The sequence below is a fragment of the Labrus bergylta genome, chromosome 13 (genome assembly GCF_963930695.1).
Source record: "Labrus bergylta chromosome 13, fLabBer1.1, whole genome shotgun sequence".
Taxonomy (NCBI): Eukaryota; Metazoa; Chordata; class Actinopteri; order Labriformes; family Labridae; genus Labrus; species Labrus bergylta.
The window spans coordinates 12403993-12421582 of NC_089207.1; the positions used below are offsets into that span (position 1 = coordinate 12403993).

At 43.0% G+C, this 17590-nt stretch overlaps 2 protein-coding genes across 3 annotated transcripts; one reads left to right on the forward strand and one right to left on the reverse strand.

The window, feature by feature from the left end:
• Window positions 1-1747: 1747 nt before the first annotated feature.
• tbccd1 (TBCC domain containing 1) lies at window positions 1748-8571 on the reverse strand. Of its 2 annotated transcripts, XM_029278042.2 has the most exons (10): window positions 8155-8571; window positions 7454-7557; window positions 7017-7081; window positions 6660-6926; window positions 6324-6482; window positions 6043-6159; window positions 5269-5518; window positions 4984-5170; window positions 4225-4752; window positions 1748-3333 (listed from the first exon to the last, which is right to left on the reverse strand). In XM_029278042.2, the coding sequence occupies exons 2-10, from the start codon at window positions 7497-7499 to the stop codon at window positions 3117-3119; spliced, it is 1836 nt and encodes a 611-aa protein (XP_029133875.2). In that variant the 5' UTR covers window positions 7500-7557; window positions 8155-8571; the 3' UTR covers window positions 1748-3116. The 2 variants fall into 2 exon arrangements, with proteins under 2 accessions (XP_029133875.2, XP_020493462.2); XM_020637806.3 differs by lacking the exon at window positions 7454-7557 and having other exon boundaries at window positions 8155-8569.
• Window positions 8572-9277: 706 nt separating this feature from the next.
• On the forward strand, window positions 9278-15350 carry dnajb11 (DnaJ heat shock protein family (Hsp40) member B11). The gene is made up of 10 exons (XM_020637807.3): window positions 9278-9452; window positions 10215-10371; window positions 11723-11820; window positions 12016-12148; window positions 12273-12415; window positions 13042-13124; window positions 13202-13259; window positions 13360-13471; window positions 13579-13738; window positions 14353-15350. Exons 1-10 carry the CDS (start codon window positions 9379-9381, stop codon window positions 14415-14417), a joined length of 1083 nt encoding a protein of 360 aa, XP_020493463.1. The 5' UTR covers window positions 9278-9378; the 3' UTR covers window positions 14418-15350.
• Window positions 15351-17590: the final 2240 nt, after the last annotated feature.

A 17590-nucleotide genomic window follows, 5' to 3' on the forward strand; every position in this document is an offset into this window, starting at 1 on the left:
GTCCATTGACCCCCACTTCTGTACCAGCTGGGTCCAGTGCCCACCCCCCGCTCCAGCTCTCGCACCATGACACACATGCCAGCTCCACCAGCTTGCCCCCACCTGGTGAGGACCTGCCAACTCAGGACTTCTATCAGCCTTATGGATGCATCCAGACAGAGCAGAGTGCAGAGGAGGAGGAAGTATTCACATCCTTAACCCGAGGAAAAGTACACAGGGTACCCCATTAGAGGTTAAAGACCCTCCGTTTTAAATCTCATGTCTGTAATATTGTCAACTATATAAACATTTAAAAAAAGCAGCAGCTGACCAAAGAGCCGAACAATGCATTAAAGAAAGATCTAACAGGAGTTTACAACGTTTGTAAGAGTATCTATAGTATATATATATATACAGTAGGACCAGGGGACTCAAACGCTAACATGTAAAAATAAGTTTTGAAGCAGGACTAAAAAGCCGGGAAGACTCAAGTCGGGAAGACGGGCACATCATTCTTTTCCGAGTTTCTGAGTTGTTGTTCCGACTTGAGCAGGTGTTTATGTGCAATTTACAACTCGGAAACTCGTTTTTCCCATGCGTCTGACACCACATGAATGCACCATAAGTTTCCAAACTTTGCAGACCCTGCACCAATTTGCAACAACCTGAGAATTAAAGAACCAACTTCCCTTTAAGATTAAGATGAATTAGAACATGAGTGCATTCACAATGAACCATGTTGTTACTTGCCATTTGTGGGACCTTGTACTATTCGCTCAGTCTGCTTATAAATAAACCAATGAAGAGTCTAATTGAACTGTGGGGGGGGGGCAAGCTGAGATTTGTAAATGAGGAGGAGGATTTTGTATGTTGTGCCGCTGTGAGACTTGACCCGGAGCCAGTGGGGGTGATGTGCTGCCAGGGCTTAGTGCGGGTGAGAACCCTGGCAGCTGAGTTCTGCACATACTGGAGCCTGTCCAGGGTTTTGCTAGGTTCCCCTGACTGGACTCCATTGCAATAATCCAGACGAGAAGGGATGAAGGCGTGAATGAGAGATTCTGCTAAAGGGTCGGAGAGTCTGGAGATATTTTTGAGATGGTAGGGTGCAGATTGGGTGATGGATTTGATGTGACTGGAATGACAGGATGGAGTCCAGAATGACACCCAGGTTGCGGACTTCCTGGTTCTGGGCAGATTGAGGAGACTATCTCTAACCTTCCAGGGCATCGCTTTAGAGGCCACAACCATGAGTTCTGTTCTGTTAGTGTTTGGTTTGAGAAGGTTAGATGACGGCCATGTTTTATGCTGTGAAAGAAGTTGACGAGTGACTGAGGTAGAGCTGGATGTCGTCGGCATAGCACTGGAATGCAAACTCCTGCAGTGTCTAACTCGCAAAATTACATTAATTGGTGATGTTTTGCTCCCGGTTAGTTTGTTACAAGTAATACCGAGTGCAATACTTTCCTATATACATGTTTTATGAAGTAGATGTGCAAAGTATTGTTTACAATTTAAATTACAAACAAAAATAAATATGCTGCATTGATCTGTAAAGGAAACTACAAGCAGTCTTTTGCAAAAAAGTCCTTTTTAACATAAGTCCCGCCTCTTACAGGGCTGATAACCAATCACAGTTTTGGATATTTGGGGTGTTCAATCAGATTTCAAGGGCAGCCCATGCCACCCCTCTAGACAAGCCCACATTCACAGGAGCTTTAATATTTCCTACTGCGACATGTGAAGCAAAGAAATGTAAAGACAGGCGAAGCAGCTTTATTCCAAAAACTTTATTCATTTTTATATAATTAAAAATCTAAATCTATTTTCTTCTCCTCGTCCAGCAGCTGCATAGAGTCGCTCGTGTTCAAGTTAAAGGGTAAGTTAGCAAGGTAACAGCAGGAAGGTATTGTACAGTGAAATCATGTTCAGAGATCAAACACACATCTCTCGGCATGAGGAAAACTTTTAGTCACATATTGATCCCATTTCCTCTGACACATATTGTACAGTACAAATTTTGACACACCGACCCAGTCTGCAAACTCAAACAGAAACAAGCTGGAACGAGTGTGTGGGAACAAACAGGAACCCAAAGGTCTGAAGTACACTTCAGTGCAGGGTGGCTTTAAGTGCTTAAATATACATATTTATACAGGTGAGTTCATACAAAAATAAACGGACATTTAGGCAACATCAGGACGTCATTCTGCCTCATTTGGCACGTCTTTGTGTCAGCTGTTTTTGTTGTACTCGAAAAATTAATCTGCAGAAAAAAAAGGGATTGTGCACTTGTGGTCAAACAGCACTCATCGATGTCAGAGCAAATATTTCTATTGGAAAGCTGAAAACCCCCCGCTGTGGGATCAATAACTGAGCTGTGGCAGAAAAAATCCAACATGTTCAAAAGGCTGAGCAGCGCTCAAATGTTCACCAGTGTGCTTAGAATGTGACCATGTGGACGGTGAGATTACGTACCTACAAATAATCATTTCATATTCCTTTCTTTTTCCCTTTCATCTAAACATTACGGCCTGAGCATGTGACTGGGCATGACTGACATGTTAGTACATTTACGAGAGACGCACAGGGTACAGAGTTTGGGAGGAAAAAGGGAAGAATCACTTTATACTTGAAGGAAGAAGTCCTCATCTTTGACCTGATCCTGTCCATAATGCGGTCATAACTGATGCATCCATCAGACGTCGGATTATGTAAAGAAGTGCTCACGGGTAACAAACACAGAGTTTCCTTTCATGACTTCAAGACTCGCTTCTGTCAGAGCCGTGTTGACCTTTACCTCCTCAGCAGATTGCTGTGACTTCTCAGGAGCTGCACCTGTGTGTGTTTGTTTACTAAAGCTCCCCCTCGTTAGAACAGTGCTTACAATGTGGTTCAACAACCTGCCTATCCACTCCCTACCTCGCTCAGGCATCTTAACGACTAAGCTGCCTTTTTCTTCTACTGTACGAGCCGTCTGTTGACAAATAAGAGGCTCAGAAGTTTCTTTAAACGCTGGAGGGATATCTCCAGAAATTTCAGAGTGAGGTTTTAATAACCACAAACAAAATGTACGCTCATATTTCTGTGTCAAGTTAACAGTGACACCTGTTCCGTGTCAGAGACCCAGACCCTCCAGCTCAGCAGGCCAAAGGGGACTGTCCCACCGGCCGGCCATTCCTCAGAGGTCTTCTGTCATCATTGACTTGGGCCGTGCCCGTTGCAGTCCCGTTGGAGTCTTTCAGAGAGGTTAATGTGGGTGGGATGAGGCTGTCCAGTTCCAGCCTGTGCCCCGTTTCAAGCAGCCACTGGTGGAACTTCAGCTCGACCAGCTCCTGGAACTTCTTCTTCTGCTCCCTGTGGGTCAAAAAGATGAAAGATCGGTCACAACAGGGAAACAAGAAAAGGTGAACATCACATCAGGTGATCTACACATTACATTTAAAGACATGTCGGTTCATTCTTCAGATCATGTGATCAAAATGAAGTTGTAATGTCGAAAACCTCCACCTAAAAAGAGTTTAAATGACTGGTGCATCCTTTACAGTTACAGTTATTACCTCCTCTTAAACCAGAAGATTATTATCGATGGTGAGAATCCGGGCAGATACTGATGTTTACGATAACGATCTAGACGATTGTGGATACAGATTTGTTTCATTACTTCTTTATATTCTTTGTGTGTCTTTTATGAGATTGGAGGTTTTTAAACTGTTGTTCGTATTCAATCCTCCTGACACGTCACTGGTCTTACAAACTGCATGTGGCGGATCTCTCTCAGAGTCGGTGTGAGACTCCTCCCACACTGAGGTCGTCAGAATTCAACATACTTTGATTCTCATTCGATACTGCGTATCCACCAAGCGTTTTTTCAGGTTCAACCAAGTCCAACTTCAACCAAGTCCAGCTGCCTTTGGATAAAGCTCTGAACATAGAAATCAATCAGAGGTTTTTTTTCCTCATGGAACAGCGTCCTATGATTTGTTTTATCCAGTGTGAAGCCTGTCCAGCCTGTTTTCTGAACTCTACAATATCTCAGCAGCTGAGAGGCTAACTCACATTCTTATTGATTTTTCAGGATGGCTTTTAGGTTATAACTTTCCACTGATCAGACAGCACGCTGGATAATGGAATCTGACTTATTTTTACACAGTTATGGATCACAGGCGTTTCAGTGCTTTTACACAGTCTATCAAATGATTCCACTTATTATTTACGGCATCAGGGCGGCCCCTTTTAGACACTCACTTGTTCAGCCGTGCCTCCATCACCGTCTTCTGCCAGTTCTGTATCCGCCTCTGCTTCTCATCCACAGCTGCCTGGTACAGAGGAGGTAACCCCCCCGGCACCTCACACGAGTCCCCCTCCATGTTGAAAGGCACAACCAGCATGTGGAACTCAGCGGGGGGCAGCAGGTGGTAGCAGGAAGGGTCTTGGCTGGATGACGCATTAGGTGACGGGTTGAGACCCTCCGCCCCCAGGAGTAAGGGTTGATCCCAGACGTTGGGGACGACGGCCAGTCCCACACTGGCCATGTGGTCCTCCAGGGAGGGGTAGAAAGTGTGGAAAGGCCCCAGGGTAATGTCTGTGTTTCCTGGTAGGAGCAGAGGGCGGGTGGGCGTCAAGGCGTGGATGGTGCAAGATGAAGAGGCTCCGATGACGATCCTTCTAGCTGCGCAGACCAGCCGTACGTTCTGACAGCCGTGGATGTGGACGCTGGTCTCAACAGGACCCAGGACCACTGTGGTGTCTCTGCACTTGTCCACGCTGACTGATCTGAAACGACAAGTACCAGTGACAGATTAAGCATTTCCAAAACATTCATGTTACAGAAGCGGTCTCCAAGGGGATAGACCGGGATGTATTTAGACCAGGACCCTTTGCCCCCCCCCCCGAGGACTATGGTGCAGCCATTACAGCCCATTTCACGGCTACAGGCTAAAGCCATTTTGTACATATTAGTCATTTATGATTTAAAATAAGTCCGTTACAGGAAGCTAACGTTACCTGAGAGGCGACAGCAGGTATATGAAGGCATCCGAGCATCTGTGGATTTTGATTTTGGTGCCTGTCAGTTTGTCGGAGGTTTTAGCCAGAGTTTGTTTGAACACTTGTGACATCAGCACCATCCTGCTGCCGGGTGGAGCCATGTGAGTGTTACGGGCTATTTTGGCTCTCTTCATGGCGCCCTCCACTGCAATGAGCAAAGACATGGTCAAAGGAATGTAAATAGCTTGAGCTGACAGACACGGACATTAAAGTGCTTCTTTTTGCCAGCAGGTGTCAGGTTACCTTGTTGAGCCCAGGCCAGTTTCTTTCCTGAGCGCAGACAGGCGGTCATCCCGAACGGGTTGAGTGTGAGGCTCTGCTGGAGACAGGAGAGGAGCTTGTGCAGCGGGAAGGAGTGGCTGTGTGAGGAGTAGCCGGCCTGTGTTTGCAGCGGACCTTTAGTGAGCAGTCGGTGGACGGGCTGAACAACTCTGCCCTGACAGACTGAGCCCTCCAAGAGCAGGCCCAAACTCCGCACAGCCTCCAGGGATATCTGGAAAAATAAAACAACACTATGCATCATATGGGCAGTTTTAAAGTTTCAGCATTTCTCAAACCACAGATGATTGAATCTAACACATCCAGAGCAGCTCTCTGTGAACCAAGAATTAAAATGTAATGCAGTGACTTCTTCTACAAAAATGGAGTTAAGAGGTTAAAGATCTGGTTTTATTATTATTATGTCCACCTGCTGGTCTCCAAATGTTTCTGTCTGTTTCTGGCTGTAATATCCTCCTTCTCTTTGATTATTTATTCTTTGTTTTGTTTTCTTGTTGTTCTTTGTTAAGCATCTTTGTGTATTCAGAAAAGCATAACTATGATGTGTATTATCATTATTATAATCATAAATCCCCATAAAGCAAAGGGACAGCAGGAGCTTTAGGGACTTTCTTTCCGTTGGTTCATCACTTACAGCAACCCCTCTCACCCTGTTGTATGACATTTCTCCATTTTAAAAATGTCCTTCTCATTTGGTCTGTCACTGTAAAGTAACACAGAAGATGTGCTCTTACACACCTGGCAGTCCCTGAGCGCCTGTCCAGACTGTGAGAGCTGACCCGGCTCCACCAGCAGCTCCAGGATCTCAGCTAGATGACTCTGCACGAATGACAGGTGGGCCTGATCGTCCCAGTTCTAGTGACCCCAAAACAAACAAAAAAAAAAGACAATGAGTGACATATGAGAAGGAATAACATGACAATAACTTCTGTGTTTTAAAGGTAATACAATAGGAGGAACTCAGGGGAACTGCAGAATCAGTTCTCAGGCTGTCTTTTGTCCTCCACAGGAGCACAGACCTTGTTCTGAGAGCTGGTTTTGGCCTCTCGGTCTGATGGAGATGGGGAGCGAGTACGATGACTGGGCCACTCTTCACCGATCAGAGAGGTGCGTAGAGACACACGATTAAGCTGCTGGATGTAGAGGAAGAGGAGGAACTGCAGGGTGTCCACAGACAGCTGAAGTAAGAGAAAACACAAACAACAGGTTCAGATCAATCTGTGGAGACACGAGCCTCTGCCTCAGGCAAAAACACAACAATGAGCAGCACACCCTCATGAACAAGTCACCAGATAGTGTTACATAATTTAGTACACTCAGTCACCTCCACCCTTGTTTTTTTTTTTTTTTGTTACCTTGGTCCTTTGTTGGTTCAGCTCACTTTTGTCGGAGCACTGGGAGAGACACTCGGCCCGCTCCAGCCTCTCCTCTGGAGTGTGTCCTAAAAGAAGGTCAAAGGTCTCAAAGTAGAGCCATGCAATGTCTTCTGGGAGCTGGAGTTTACCACAGGCAATGTGTCTCCACATGGACCAGCCCAGAGAGGGGAAACAGCCGTCCCGTGTCCGCACATAGGTCGCCATCTTGCGCAAATAATGCAGGCTGAGCTTGGAGGGTGGCGACACCTATAATATAAGGCCATTAAACTCTGGTCATTTCAGAAGGAGTTGCATCCACTGAAAAATAAAATGAATATGTGGAAAGACTTGATTCACCTGCAGGGCCCCCAGTAAGAAGGGTTCCATGCGTGGCCATACGCTCACGCTTTCTGCCTCCATGTCTGAAGGAGAAGAACACATTCAAAGGCTCACATAAGATAGACGATTTAATTCTGCAATTCATTTAGCAGACGCTTTTATCCAAAGCGACGTACATCAGAGAGTAAGAACACAAGCGAGGATCTAGAGAGGAGGAAACAAAGTCAGGAAGAGCTAACAAACAGCTTTAAGTTTGATCAGACACACAGATGCTGACAGGAAGTGACAAGAGGCAGGGCACAGGAGCTGATAGGAAATGACCAGATGATAGATAGATAGATACTTTATTGATCCCGAGGGAAATTCAAAGTCAGACGGGCTGACAGGAAGTGACCAGAGGAAGATCACAACACTATCAGCTGTTCTTGAGAGTTCTAATCAGCATTAAAACCAACCTAAATCTTCGACATCATCATCATCATGAAGGTCGTAGGTGTTCATAAGGAGCTGGGTCTTTCTTCAGTTTTTCTTAAAAGGTGCAAAGGGACTCAGCTGATCCCTGATAATTTTTGCATTAAAAAAATTCCAGGTTAACAAGAAAAATGAAGAGACACAATGACTGATGAATACGTTTGCAACAACAAAAAAACACAAGTCCAAGAAAAAAAAAAAAAAGGAAAAGTATCGGAAATTATGAAAACTTAAAGCTAATGTAAGAATGTAAGTATTAAGTAGCAATGTTAAGAAATATTTTTTAAAAAATGTACTTAATACTTTTGCAACACCAGCTGGGTGAAGTTACAACAAAAACATGTGAAAAAAAGTTTCTTTATGGTGGAATAATATGAACATCTCCTGTAATGACCTCATGATGTTCCCATGACAACAGGCAGCCACAGACAGTTCATGACACCAACACCTGACATCAAGTTTGGCAAGCGAACAAATGTGACTGTTAAGCTAAAACTAATCCAATCAGACAGCGAAGAATACGCTCAGCTCTTTATTTTTATTTTTGACTGACTGTAAAAGCAGATTTATGGCTACAGGAATTACTGAAGTGCTGTTTAACTTCACCAAACTAGTTTACGGCTAACTTAGCTACCGTTAGCTCCAAAGACGAGCAGGGTGATGGCTTCCTGTGTTTTGATCTTACTTTGTGCCTTCTTCTTCTTCTTCTTCTTCTCCGTCTGGAAACGATCTGCTCCTTCTTGACGCTTCAGCTCACTCCTTCAAGTCATGTCGTTGACATGCTGGTTGTTGTGATTAGAGGCAGAACCAGGAGGACTCAGAGACACACACATCTTCCTGTTTGGCGCCCTCCTCTCTCCATCGAGACCCAGAGCTCACATCTGTTGCGCGCAGCTCGCGGGAGCGCGCTTCAGCCTTCCCCTGGTTTGTTGTCATGCAGAAATCTAAAGCTGTTATTTTTGTGCTGCAGTTGAATTATACTACACATCTTGAATACTTTCTAGCATATAATTGAACACTTACATCAGAGGCTGAATTTAAATGTGCACTGTATGTAGTTTTTGTAGAGAAATGTGAAAGTTGGAGAAGTGTACAGATTGTTCTTAACTCTGTACACAAACTGTCCTCAGAGGAAAATGTTGTCCCTGTAACACTGTTTGAAGATAAAATGTTATGGTGTTGGGCCCACAACAGTGAAACTGTAACTCTCCTGGAAGCTTTTTAATCTCTAAACAGGTGTCCAGGAACCCATTTTTTTCTTTGGGTAAAGTTTGTGTAATTAGTTCAGAAAATGTAGCATAGAATTATTTAATTTCATCACCAAAACTACATAGTGCATCTTTAAATAAAGGATGAGATGGGAAAAGACGTGTTTTTTGTCCCAAACTCAAACAACAAAGACTAAATGAAACCTGTTACACTACGGGCTGTTCAAAACTGACGTAACACTTCATTTAAATAATGAACGTAAACGGAATGTTTACTGAATTTAATAGGCTACGAATTTGTACGATATTAATTTTTTGACGACATTTTTCGTGTTTGTGTATTAGATTGAATTAATTTTATATTATAAATGTATGAATATAAGGGTTTATCCAACAGTATATACAGTTTATGGTATATTCACTGTTTTTATTCTAATTAATTATTAGCTTTTTACGTTTTTTTCTACTATCGAGGAACTTTTTTTTAAATAAATAAATAAAAATATACTTCAGAGGAAAAAAAACGGATATTTTTCTTTAAATGTGGGCGGGGCTTTGACTGAGTGGCGGATCTGTCGTCATCCGGTGGGCGGGCTCTCACTGACAGAAGGAAGAAGGCTTGTGACTGGCAGCGGGATCCAGCCCCAAAAAAAAAGCCGGCTCTTCTTTCCGCTCCTTCATTTCTACGTACGCTGAGCTCTATGGCTGCCAAAGGGATGAATCTCTGCAATGTGTGCTGCCTGCTTCTTTATGTGATCTCGGCTGTGCTTGCAGGGTAAGTGTGGTTATGCTGGGACGCTACACACACACAGCAGAGAGAGAGAGAGAGAGCATCGCCAGGTGGTACACATGTTCCTCTGTGATTGGTCCAGAGCTGTTCTGCATGTATGGATGAATCTGGGGCAGGTTGACATCGCACTAAACTCTCATTTTAATTGTTGTGATTTTATTAAACTAAACTCAAACTCAGCGAATACTGCTATGAGCTTTAAAGATAGCTACCAGTGTGTTTAATTGTTGCGATGTGCGCATTGATACGAGGTTTACGGTAATTACGATGTGGACCTATTAGTGACTTTTTAAACAAACTGGTACGAAACAAAAGGTCAACAATTAAACAAAATACTCTCCAACTTAAATTACTCAAAGTAAAGAGTCGATTTTACTGTAGTATTCCAGTATCTTGTTAGATAATAGGTCAATAACAAGTTACCGTAAATCCTCGTAACACTTCCGGATTTCAAAGTAAAGGACGTGGCCGGATTTTCTTTCAGTTTTAGTTATTCAATGAATGGACGTTTAAAAATAAATATGTGGATAAAACTGATCGTACCTGTGAAATTAATGGGCCAGTTTTTTTAAAATAATAGAACATAGACTAGGAACTACTTTCGTACCAGTAGCCAGCTGGTGTTTGCTGCTTCCTTATTAGTTTATGAAGCTAGCTCACTGTTAGCTGTGTTTCTACATACTAGTCATGCTATCCAACTAAAAACAGCCGCGTCGCTTTGATTATTTCCCCTTTCTTAACTTGCAGGCGAGATTTCTATCAGATCTTGGGTGTGACCAAGTCTGCATCGATCCGGGACATAAAGAAGGCCTACAGAAAGCTTGCTCTGCAGCTACATCCCGACAGAAACCAAGACGACCCAAAAGCTCAAGATAAATTTGCAGACTTGGGGGCAGCTTATGAGGTGCGTATAAAGCTATTGCAGTGTGTTTTCTTCACTTGGAGATGAATGATGGCATTGTAAACGTTATTTTTTAGTCAAAAGAGTGTTTTATCTACACAGTTGTTCATGTATGACTGAGAACAGAAGAGCCTGAGGCACCGATACAGAAGTCTTCTGTACGTTAGCTATTTGGTTGTTGTTGGAAACGGAATCTCTACTGTGATTGGTTGACTAGACCGTGTGTCTGCCTCTGATTGGCTGCTGCCTGGCACAGCTGACTTACAGAAAAACAAGACGTGGAGCAGTGGGAGTGGATTTCTAAGCAGGTGTCTCCTGATCAAATATTCACATTGCTCCTACAAATCAAAGTGATTAGTCTCACTCTTCACTTTTATCATAGAGGAGAATGTGTTTCATCTGTTAAGTATTTACTTTTGCATAATACACATTAATTAAATTACCTTAAAGTTGATCAATAATGTCTCATCCTTTATTTTAAGATTTTCTCTCATTGTCTTTTTTATTGAATAAATACTTGTAAAGTTAAATCTGCCTATAAAGTAAACATCTGTTTGAAATCAGTGAACTTTAATCTTTTGGGCATTTTATAAATCTAATAATACAATAGTATATATAATCCAAACAAATCTAAACCCTGTGTTAAGGACACAAACACATACATATTATTATTATTATAATCCATCTGTTAATGCTCAATTCAAGTTGTCCACAATGATCATTAGTTGCAGGCCTATGTTATAAAACTTAAAAAAATAATTCCACCTCAACCAACAACATCAACAGTTATATGCTTCTTCTGCATTTAAGATAAATAATAATAAAATCTGTTGAGGGCCCATTCACTGGGCCTATCAGGGGCCCTGCCATTGTTGTGGGCGGCCTTACTTAGGGGCGGCTGTGGCTCAGTTGGTGGAGTCTGTAGAGCTGGTATAGTTGGTTTTCTCTCAACATGATGGTCGGGGGTTCGATCCCCAGCTCCCCCAGCTACAACCCCAAGTTGCTTCCACTGCTTCGACTGCAGCATATAAATGTGTATGAATGGAGTAGTTAGTATTGATGGACTCTTTACACAGCAGCCTCTACCATCAGTGTGTGAATGTGTAGGTGTGACTTGTTGTGTAAAAGCACTTTGAGTCGTCAGAAGACTAGAAAATACATTTACAAGCTCCACCATGTCTTGTAAAATAATAATAACACTGTTTTTTTAGAATAAGAAAAACAGAGCTCTGTATCATAGTGTTTTGAATGATGATGTGATGGGCTGTGTTTTCTCATGTTGTTATTTTAGATCACGCTGGTATGGAAAATATCTTTTGTTATCGCTCGTTCTGAGACCTTGTTTCTCTCGTAGGTTCTCTCAGATGAGGAGAAAAGAAAACAGTACGACGCATACGGAGAAGATGGCCTCAAAGAGGGTCATCACGGCTCACACAACGACATTTTCTCCAGGTGAGTTTCCTGATGTTAGCGGAGGCTGTAACAGAAATGTATATTGAGATTTAGTCCCTGGGTACTTTTTGTAAGTTTCTGCACAGAGGGAGAATGACGCTGAATCTGATCGCAGTTCAAATAAGATGTGTTTGAACTTTAAAAAAAAGAATCCTCTGAGGCTCCTATGTCTCTCACGCTGCCCTCTCTCTGCAGCTTCTTTGGAGACTTTGGGTTCATGTTTGGAGGAAACAGACAGCAGCAGGACAGGAACATCCCCAGAGGAAATGACATCATACTTGACCTGGAGGTCACGCTTGAAGAGGTGTACTCTGGGAACTTTGTGGAGGTGAGGAGAAAGCATTCTTCTCTGACTTAAAATCCTGCACTAGTTGAAGATGGTTTCTAACTTAAACTCTGTCATATTATGGAAGTTGAGAAAACATATTTTCTTGAATATTTTTGTCCCTCAGGTCGTTCGTAACAAGCCCATAGCCAGAGAAGCTCCCGGAAAGAGGAAGTGTAACTGCAGGCAGGAGATGAGGACGACGCAGCTCGGACCTGGACGCTTTCAAATGACTCAGGAGATGGTCTGTGACGAGTGTCCAAATGTGAAGTAAGTCGCTGCTCTTCATAAAACTCTTTATCGGGGCCAGAAATTACAAAACAAGGAACACTCTCATCCCTGCACTCAAACGTCTGTGCAATAAAAAAAAACGGGTCACAACACAGTCTACAGATGTCATGTGCCATGCTTCAGGCCCTGTCTCTACCTAGCGTTTTTTGCTGGCATGAAGCGTTTGTGCTGAGAAGAAAAGGGCTGCACGTCCGTCCTGTCTCTATGACAACAGTCTGTTGACAACGGCAGCTGTATGACCGACACTGCTCTGTTACTTTTTACTGCATTTATTTTTATTTGAGATCGTCTATTTCCGATCAGACACGATCAGAGATTAGATCCCGATCAGACACAGAGCGAGGAGGATGAGGGTACAAGACACGATCTGTAGGCGGCAAAACTACGGGGAGTATCATAAATTTGGAAAAGTGAAAGTGACGTCAACAGCGCCTTTCTGAAAAGTTGAAAAATGTTCAACTTGAGCGCTCGGAGATGCCACACAAAATTTTTTAACGACACCTGAACTTCAAAAGGGAGGCTTTTGACTGCAGTTCTGTTTTTAACGGCCCTGAGCTAGGTGTTCCTCATACACTGACACCTGACACATGTTTGCTTTCCTACAGGCTGGTTAATGAAGAGAGAACCCTGGAGGTAGAAATCGAGCAGGGAGTGAGAGATGAGATGGAGTACCCTTTCATTGGAGAAGGTAAGTTTGTCATAAGATAAATAATAACGTGTCCTTTAAATGTCACCTGCTGTTAACATCTGTATCTGTGACCGCAGGTGAGCCTCACATCGATGGAGAACCTGGAGATCTACGATTCAGAATCAAAGTGTTAAAGTATGAATCTCTTTTCTCTCTATGTGTCTGCACTTTGTAACAAAGTATTACATGAGTGACGAGCGGTTATGTGACTTGAGACATGTTTTTGTTATTTCAGACATCCAGTGTTTGAGCGCAGAGGAGACGACCTTTACACCAACGTCACCATCTCCCTGGTGGAGGCGCTGGTCGGATTCAAGATGGAGATCGTACATTTGGACGGACATAAGGTGCCACATTTTTTTCTGAGCGCAGACTATGAAAAGTGTATTTAAAATCATCCTATTTAAAATCAAAGAGAAGCGGTGTAAACTGAACGTCTGCCTCTGACTCACAGGTTCACATAGAGAGAGATAAGGTCACCAAACCCGGCGCTCGGATGTGGAAGAAAGGAGAAGGTCTGCCAAACTTCGACAACATCAACATCAGAGGTTCCCTCATCATCACCTTTGACGTGGAGTTTCCTCAGACGCAGCTGGACGAGCAGCAGAAAGAGGGTGAGCAGGGACATCTGTCCTGATGCGATCAAATGACCATGCAGGTTACATTTTAAAGCAACAGTGCTGAGAAGCCAGAGAAGGTAGGCGGTTTTAAGGCACCCCCACATGGTCGTTTTGGACGCCCCTTGCCAGATATGAGAGCAGTTATCAGGTCAAACCAACAGGTGTTGCAGCGATGGAAGCGGGCAAGAGAACTGGTTCAGATAGAAGTGATTGTACCCGACCTAAAAAGCCTCTGCATGTTTCTAATAAGCTCCACGAGCAGAAATGTGCTCAAACTAGGATCAATATTGGAGATGCTTTTGAAAAATGGAGAGAGGTTAGAACGCAGAAAGGTTTACAGACCGATGCAGAGCTGGCTAAACTGAGGCTTCAGTGTCCACCACATGGCAACCTGAGTGAGCATCGACTCTAGAGAGGAGGGGGCGGGGGGAGACAGCTCTCTACAAAGTTTAGAATTTGGACTGCAGTAACCATTTTAAACACTAGGGGTCAGAGTTGCATATTGCTCCTTTAAGATGCTGCATCATCAGTTGTATTTGGTAAACATGTTTAAATCAGTATAAAGCTGTTAGAAGTTGAAGTTATTAACAGTCATGTTGTCGTTGCAGGTATTCGGAGCCTCCTGAAGCAGGGATCTGTACAGAAAGTTTACAATGGACTACAAGGATACTGACACAGCAGCAGACACAGCCTGGACTAAGTTATCTGATTCATCGCTCAGCAGGAGGGCCAGGGTGTATTTATTATTTTCAGATTGTTCTCAGGATGGCTCGAACCCACTTCAGCTTTTACGTTTTAATGTTCTGCAGGCCAACAGCAGCGGCACATTTAATGCAGACGTGTACAAATGGAAATGATGCCATGTTTTGTTGAACTCTCTGTGTCCCCTCATTATTTAGTAACACAGCCTTTCTTTTATTTTGAAAAGCTAAAATTCATTTTCCTTCTGAGTGAAGAGGACACTCTGACTCAGTCACTACGTATGCTGAAGAACGAGCTGCTGACGACAGAAGAAGAAGTTCTTGACAAACCTTTAAACCTGCGCCAGAAGAAAGAACAGACGTTTCTCCTTTTCGGTTCTACTTATTTGATGAATGTAACAGCCCCGCCTGAAATGGTTTATTTTGTAAATAGGGAAGAACAAAGCTCATCAGTTTGTTGTGTTTCAGTTTTCCTAATTTCTGTTCCCTCTGACTTGTCTGTTTGTGCCGACAGAACGGTCTCTGTTGCTTCATAATTTCCCCTTTTTGTTCACTGTGACGAGAGTTGACCTCTTGAATAAAACGGTGACGTTTCATTATTTTGGAGAAACAAGGGCGGGTTTGCACATCCTCCTCCTCCTCCGATTCTCTCTCCCTGTTTGGGCTGAACTCCTCTGACTCAAAGGGACTCCTGACCAGAACTATCATCCTCTGGTTGGTTTATAAACGTGATTTTAAAATGTCCTCCTCTCTGTTTTTACTGTCAAATGCAAAGCTGCCTCCAGAATTTTACGAGCGAGTCCTCTCGGCCTTAAATGTGAAATATTTGGCCGTTTTTACCGGGTGTTTAGGGGGATAATGTACTTTTGACTGACAATATAAATAAAGATTTCTACAAAGTCTGATCAGATGTCATACACAAAATTCACCAGCAGAGGTTGCCAGAGTTTAGTGTAAGGCAAATAAAAACACCTGAAAGGAGTTAAAGCTCTGCAAAGAGTTTCCCCAAAGAAGCAGTGCGAGGGCTTCACCCTGAGTTTAGCCTCTCAGGTAGAACAGCAGAGTTCTAATGAACACAAATGAGGCCTCTACTTTCCCTATATCATTTTAACTTTTAATGCCCCTCCAGAGAACATTCTTCACATGCAGTACAGACCCGTAGTCATCCTAGAGGAAGCTTTTCCCTAATTTTTAAAACTATTTTGTAAGTATAGTATTAATTATGATGAATTATATTACTTTAATAAATAATATTTTACACTCAGCTTTCAAATAGTTAAGGAAAGAGATGTTGATTTATATCGCACATTTCAGCAACAAGGCGATCCAAAGTGCTTCATACACGAGAGAGGGAAAAAGAAACATTAAAATATTAAATGAAAAAAATCACTAAAACAAACCATTAACACGTACCCTTAGTCTGTCTACAAACCCCCAAATGATGAGAAAAGTCCATCCTCTCCGTCTTCTGCCTGCTCCACTTTTCATAAAATTTGTGCTCAAACAGGCCATTTGGAGATTTTCCCTTCATGACATCATAAAGAGCAGTAATCCCTCCCCCAGGTGGGTGACACTCCCACAGCTAGGTGTTTGTTCTGCCCTCTGAGTCTGCCTTCTCACCGTAAACAATAGGACATGGAACGAGAAAGCCAGAGACACCCAAGCCCTTCCAGAGAGGGGGCGTAGTCAGACAGCTCATTTACATATTTAAAGGTACAGACACAGAAACAGCCTGTTCTGGGCAGGGCTGAAATAGAGGGGTTTATAGGGATGATTAAATACAGGATCAGAGTGGATTTAGAACAAGAAACTTCACACACATGTTTTGGGGAGCTCTGAAACGTCTTTAAACTGATTAAAGAGGAGGATAATATGTCGCCTTTAACACATAATTGACATTAAATCATAACGCTAAAGAGCAGCTAGAAGACAAAGTGTTCTGCTTATCGGTGTAAATATACGCAGCTATAAAGGTCAGGAAGGGAGCACTTCATGACCCCAACTGAAGGTGTGTGAGAGCTGAACACGTCCTGACCCTTTGACCCCTCTGTGGCTTTACTCCTCTGTCTATTTAACTGTAACACAAGTGGTTAAGTGTCTCTCTCACACACACACACATACATACATAAACACACATACATACACCCCACACCTTGTGGGTGGAGGTCTGTGGGTGGGAGTTTGTCTGCCTGGGTGGGGCAGGGGATGTCCACAGGAACAAATTCATACTGGTTGGTTTAAAGTGTGGTGACTGCAGACATCTGCCCACCATTGTGTGTGTGTGTGTGTAATAATCCCCCATAATAGAAATTGCATGTGAGCATACTGTATAAAATAATATGTGCTTGTGAATGAGCATGTGTTTGTGTGTGTATGTGTGTGTGTGTGTGTGTATGAGTGTGTGTTTGTCTGTGCATTTATTTGTGTGTGTGTGTGTGTGTGTGTGTGTGTGTGTGTGTGTGTGTGTGTGTGTGTGCGCACGTGTGTGTGTGTGTGTGTGTGTGGCCGGTCTGTGTGTATAATGAACTCCCACAGAGATAGCAGGGCTGTGGTGGAGGGAGTTTCCTCCCCAGCCCACCGCACATCCCGGACTCATTTTCAGAGCGAGCAGAGGAGACGAGACGCTCTGTGATGCCGCTCAGATAAAGACAAAAAAAAAAAACCTCTCACCGTTAAATACTCAAACTGTTATATTCTAATAGGAGCGGGGAGACTCAGTTGTTTTAACACCACAGCAGAACTCAGAGATGAAGTCTGTGCACGAGGGGGATCTGACTTTGAGGGGGTTTCCAGTATTTTACATATTTTGGAATTTAAGTAACATTTAGGTATAAATAGTTTGATTCGTTCTGCAGCCACCAAACCTGTTGTGATCTCTGCAACATCATCATTTGAGGGAACATGCATGTTTTCTAAAGGTTGTTGTTGTGGTCACTGATAGGCTCAGATTGTTGTTTTAAGGGTCTGATAACAATAAGCAAGGACAGGCAAACTTATTTATGTCGTATATTTCAGCAACAAGGTGATTCAAAGTGCTTCACTCAAGACATAAAAAGAGACATTCAAATGAAGGTGTTTCAAAGTTATTAGTAAAAACGATTGAAAATCAGTTAAAAAGAGTGTACTAACTTTAATCAAAGGCAGC

Coding starts and splice junctions, on each gene's coding strand:
- tbccd1 (XM_029278042.2), bottom strand. CDS start 7,499: ATGAACACCTACGACCTTCATGATGATGATGATGTCGAAGATTTAG. Junction 6,483..6,659: donor TGAACCAACAAAGGACCAAG/GTAACAAAAAAA, acceptor CTCTTACTTCAG/CTGTCTGTGGACACCCTGCA. Junction 6,160..6,323: donor AAACCAGCTCTCAGAACAAG/GTCTGTGCTCCT, acceptor TGGGGTCACTAG/AACTGGGACGATCAGGCCCA.
- dnajb11 (XM_020637807.3), top strand. CDS start 9,379: ATGGCTGCCAAAGGGATGAATCTCTGCAATGTGTGCTGCCTGCTTCTT. Junction 12,149..12,272: donor ACTCTGGGAACTTTGTGGAG/GTGAGGAGAAAG, acceptor TTTGTCCCTCAG/GTCGTTCGTAACAAGCCCAT. Junction 13,125..13,201: donor GTACCCTTTCATTGGAGAAG/GTAAGTTTGTCA, acceptor CTGTGACCGCAG/GTGAGCCTCACATCGATGGA.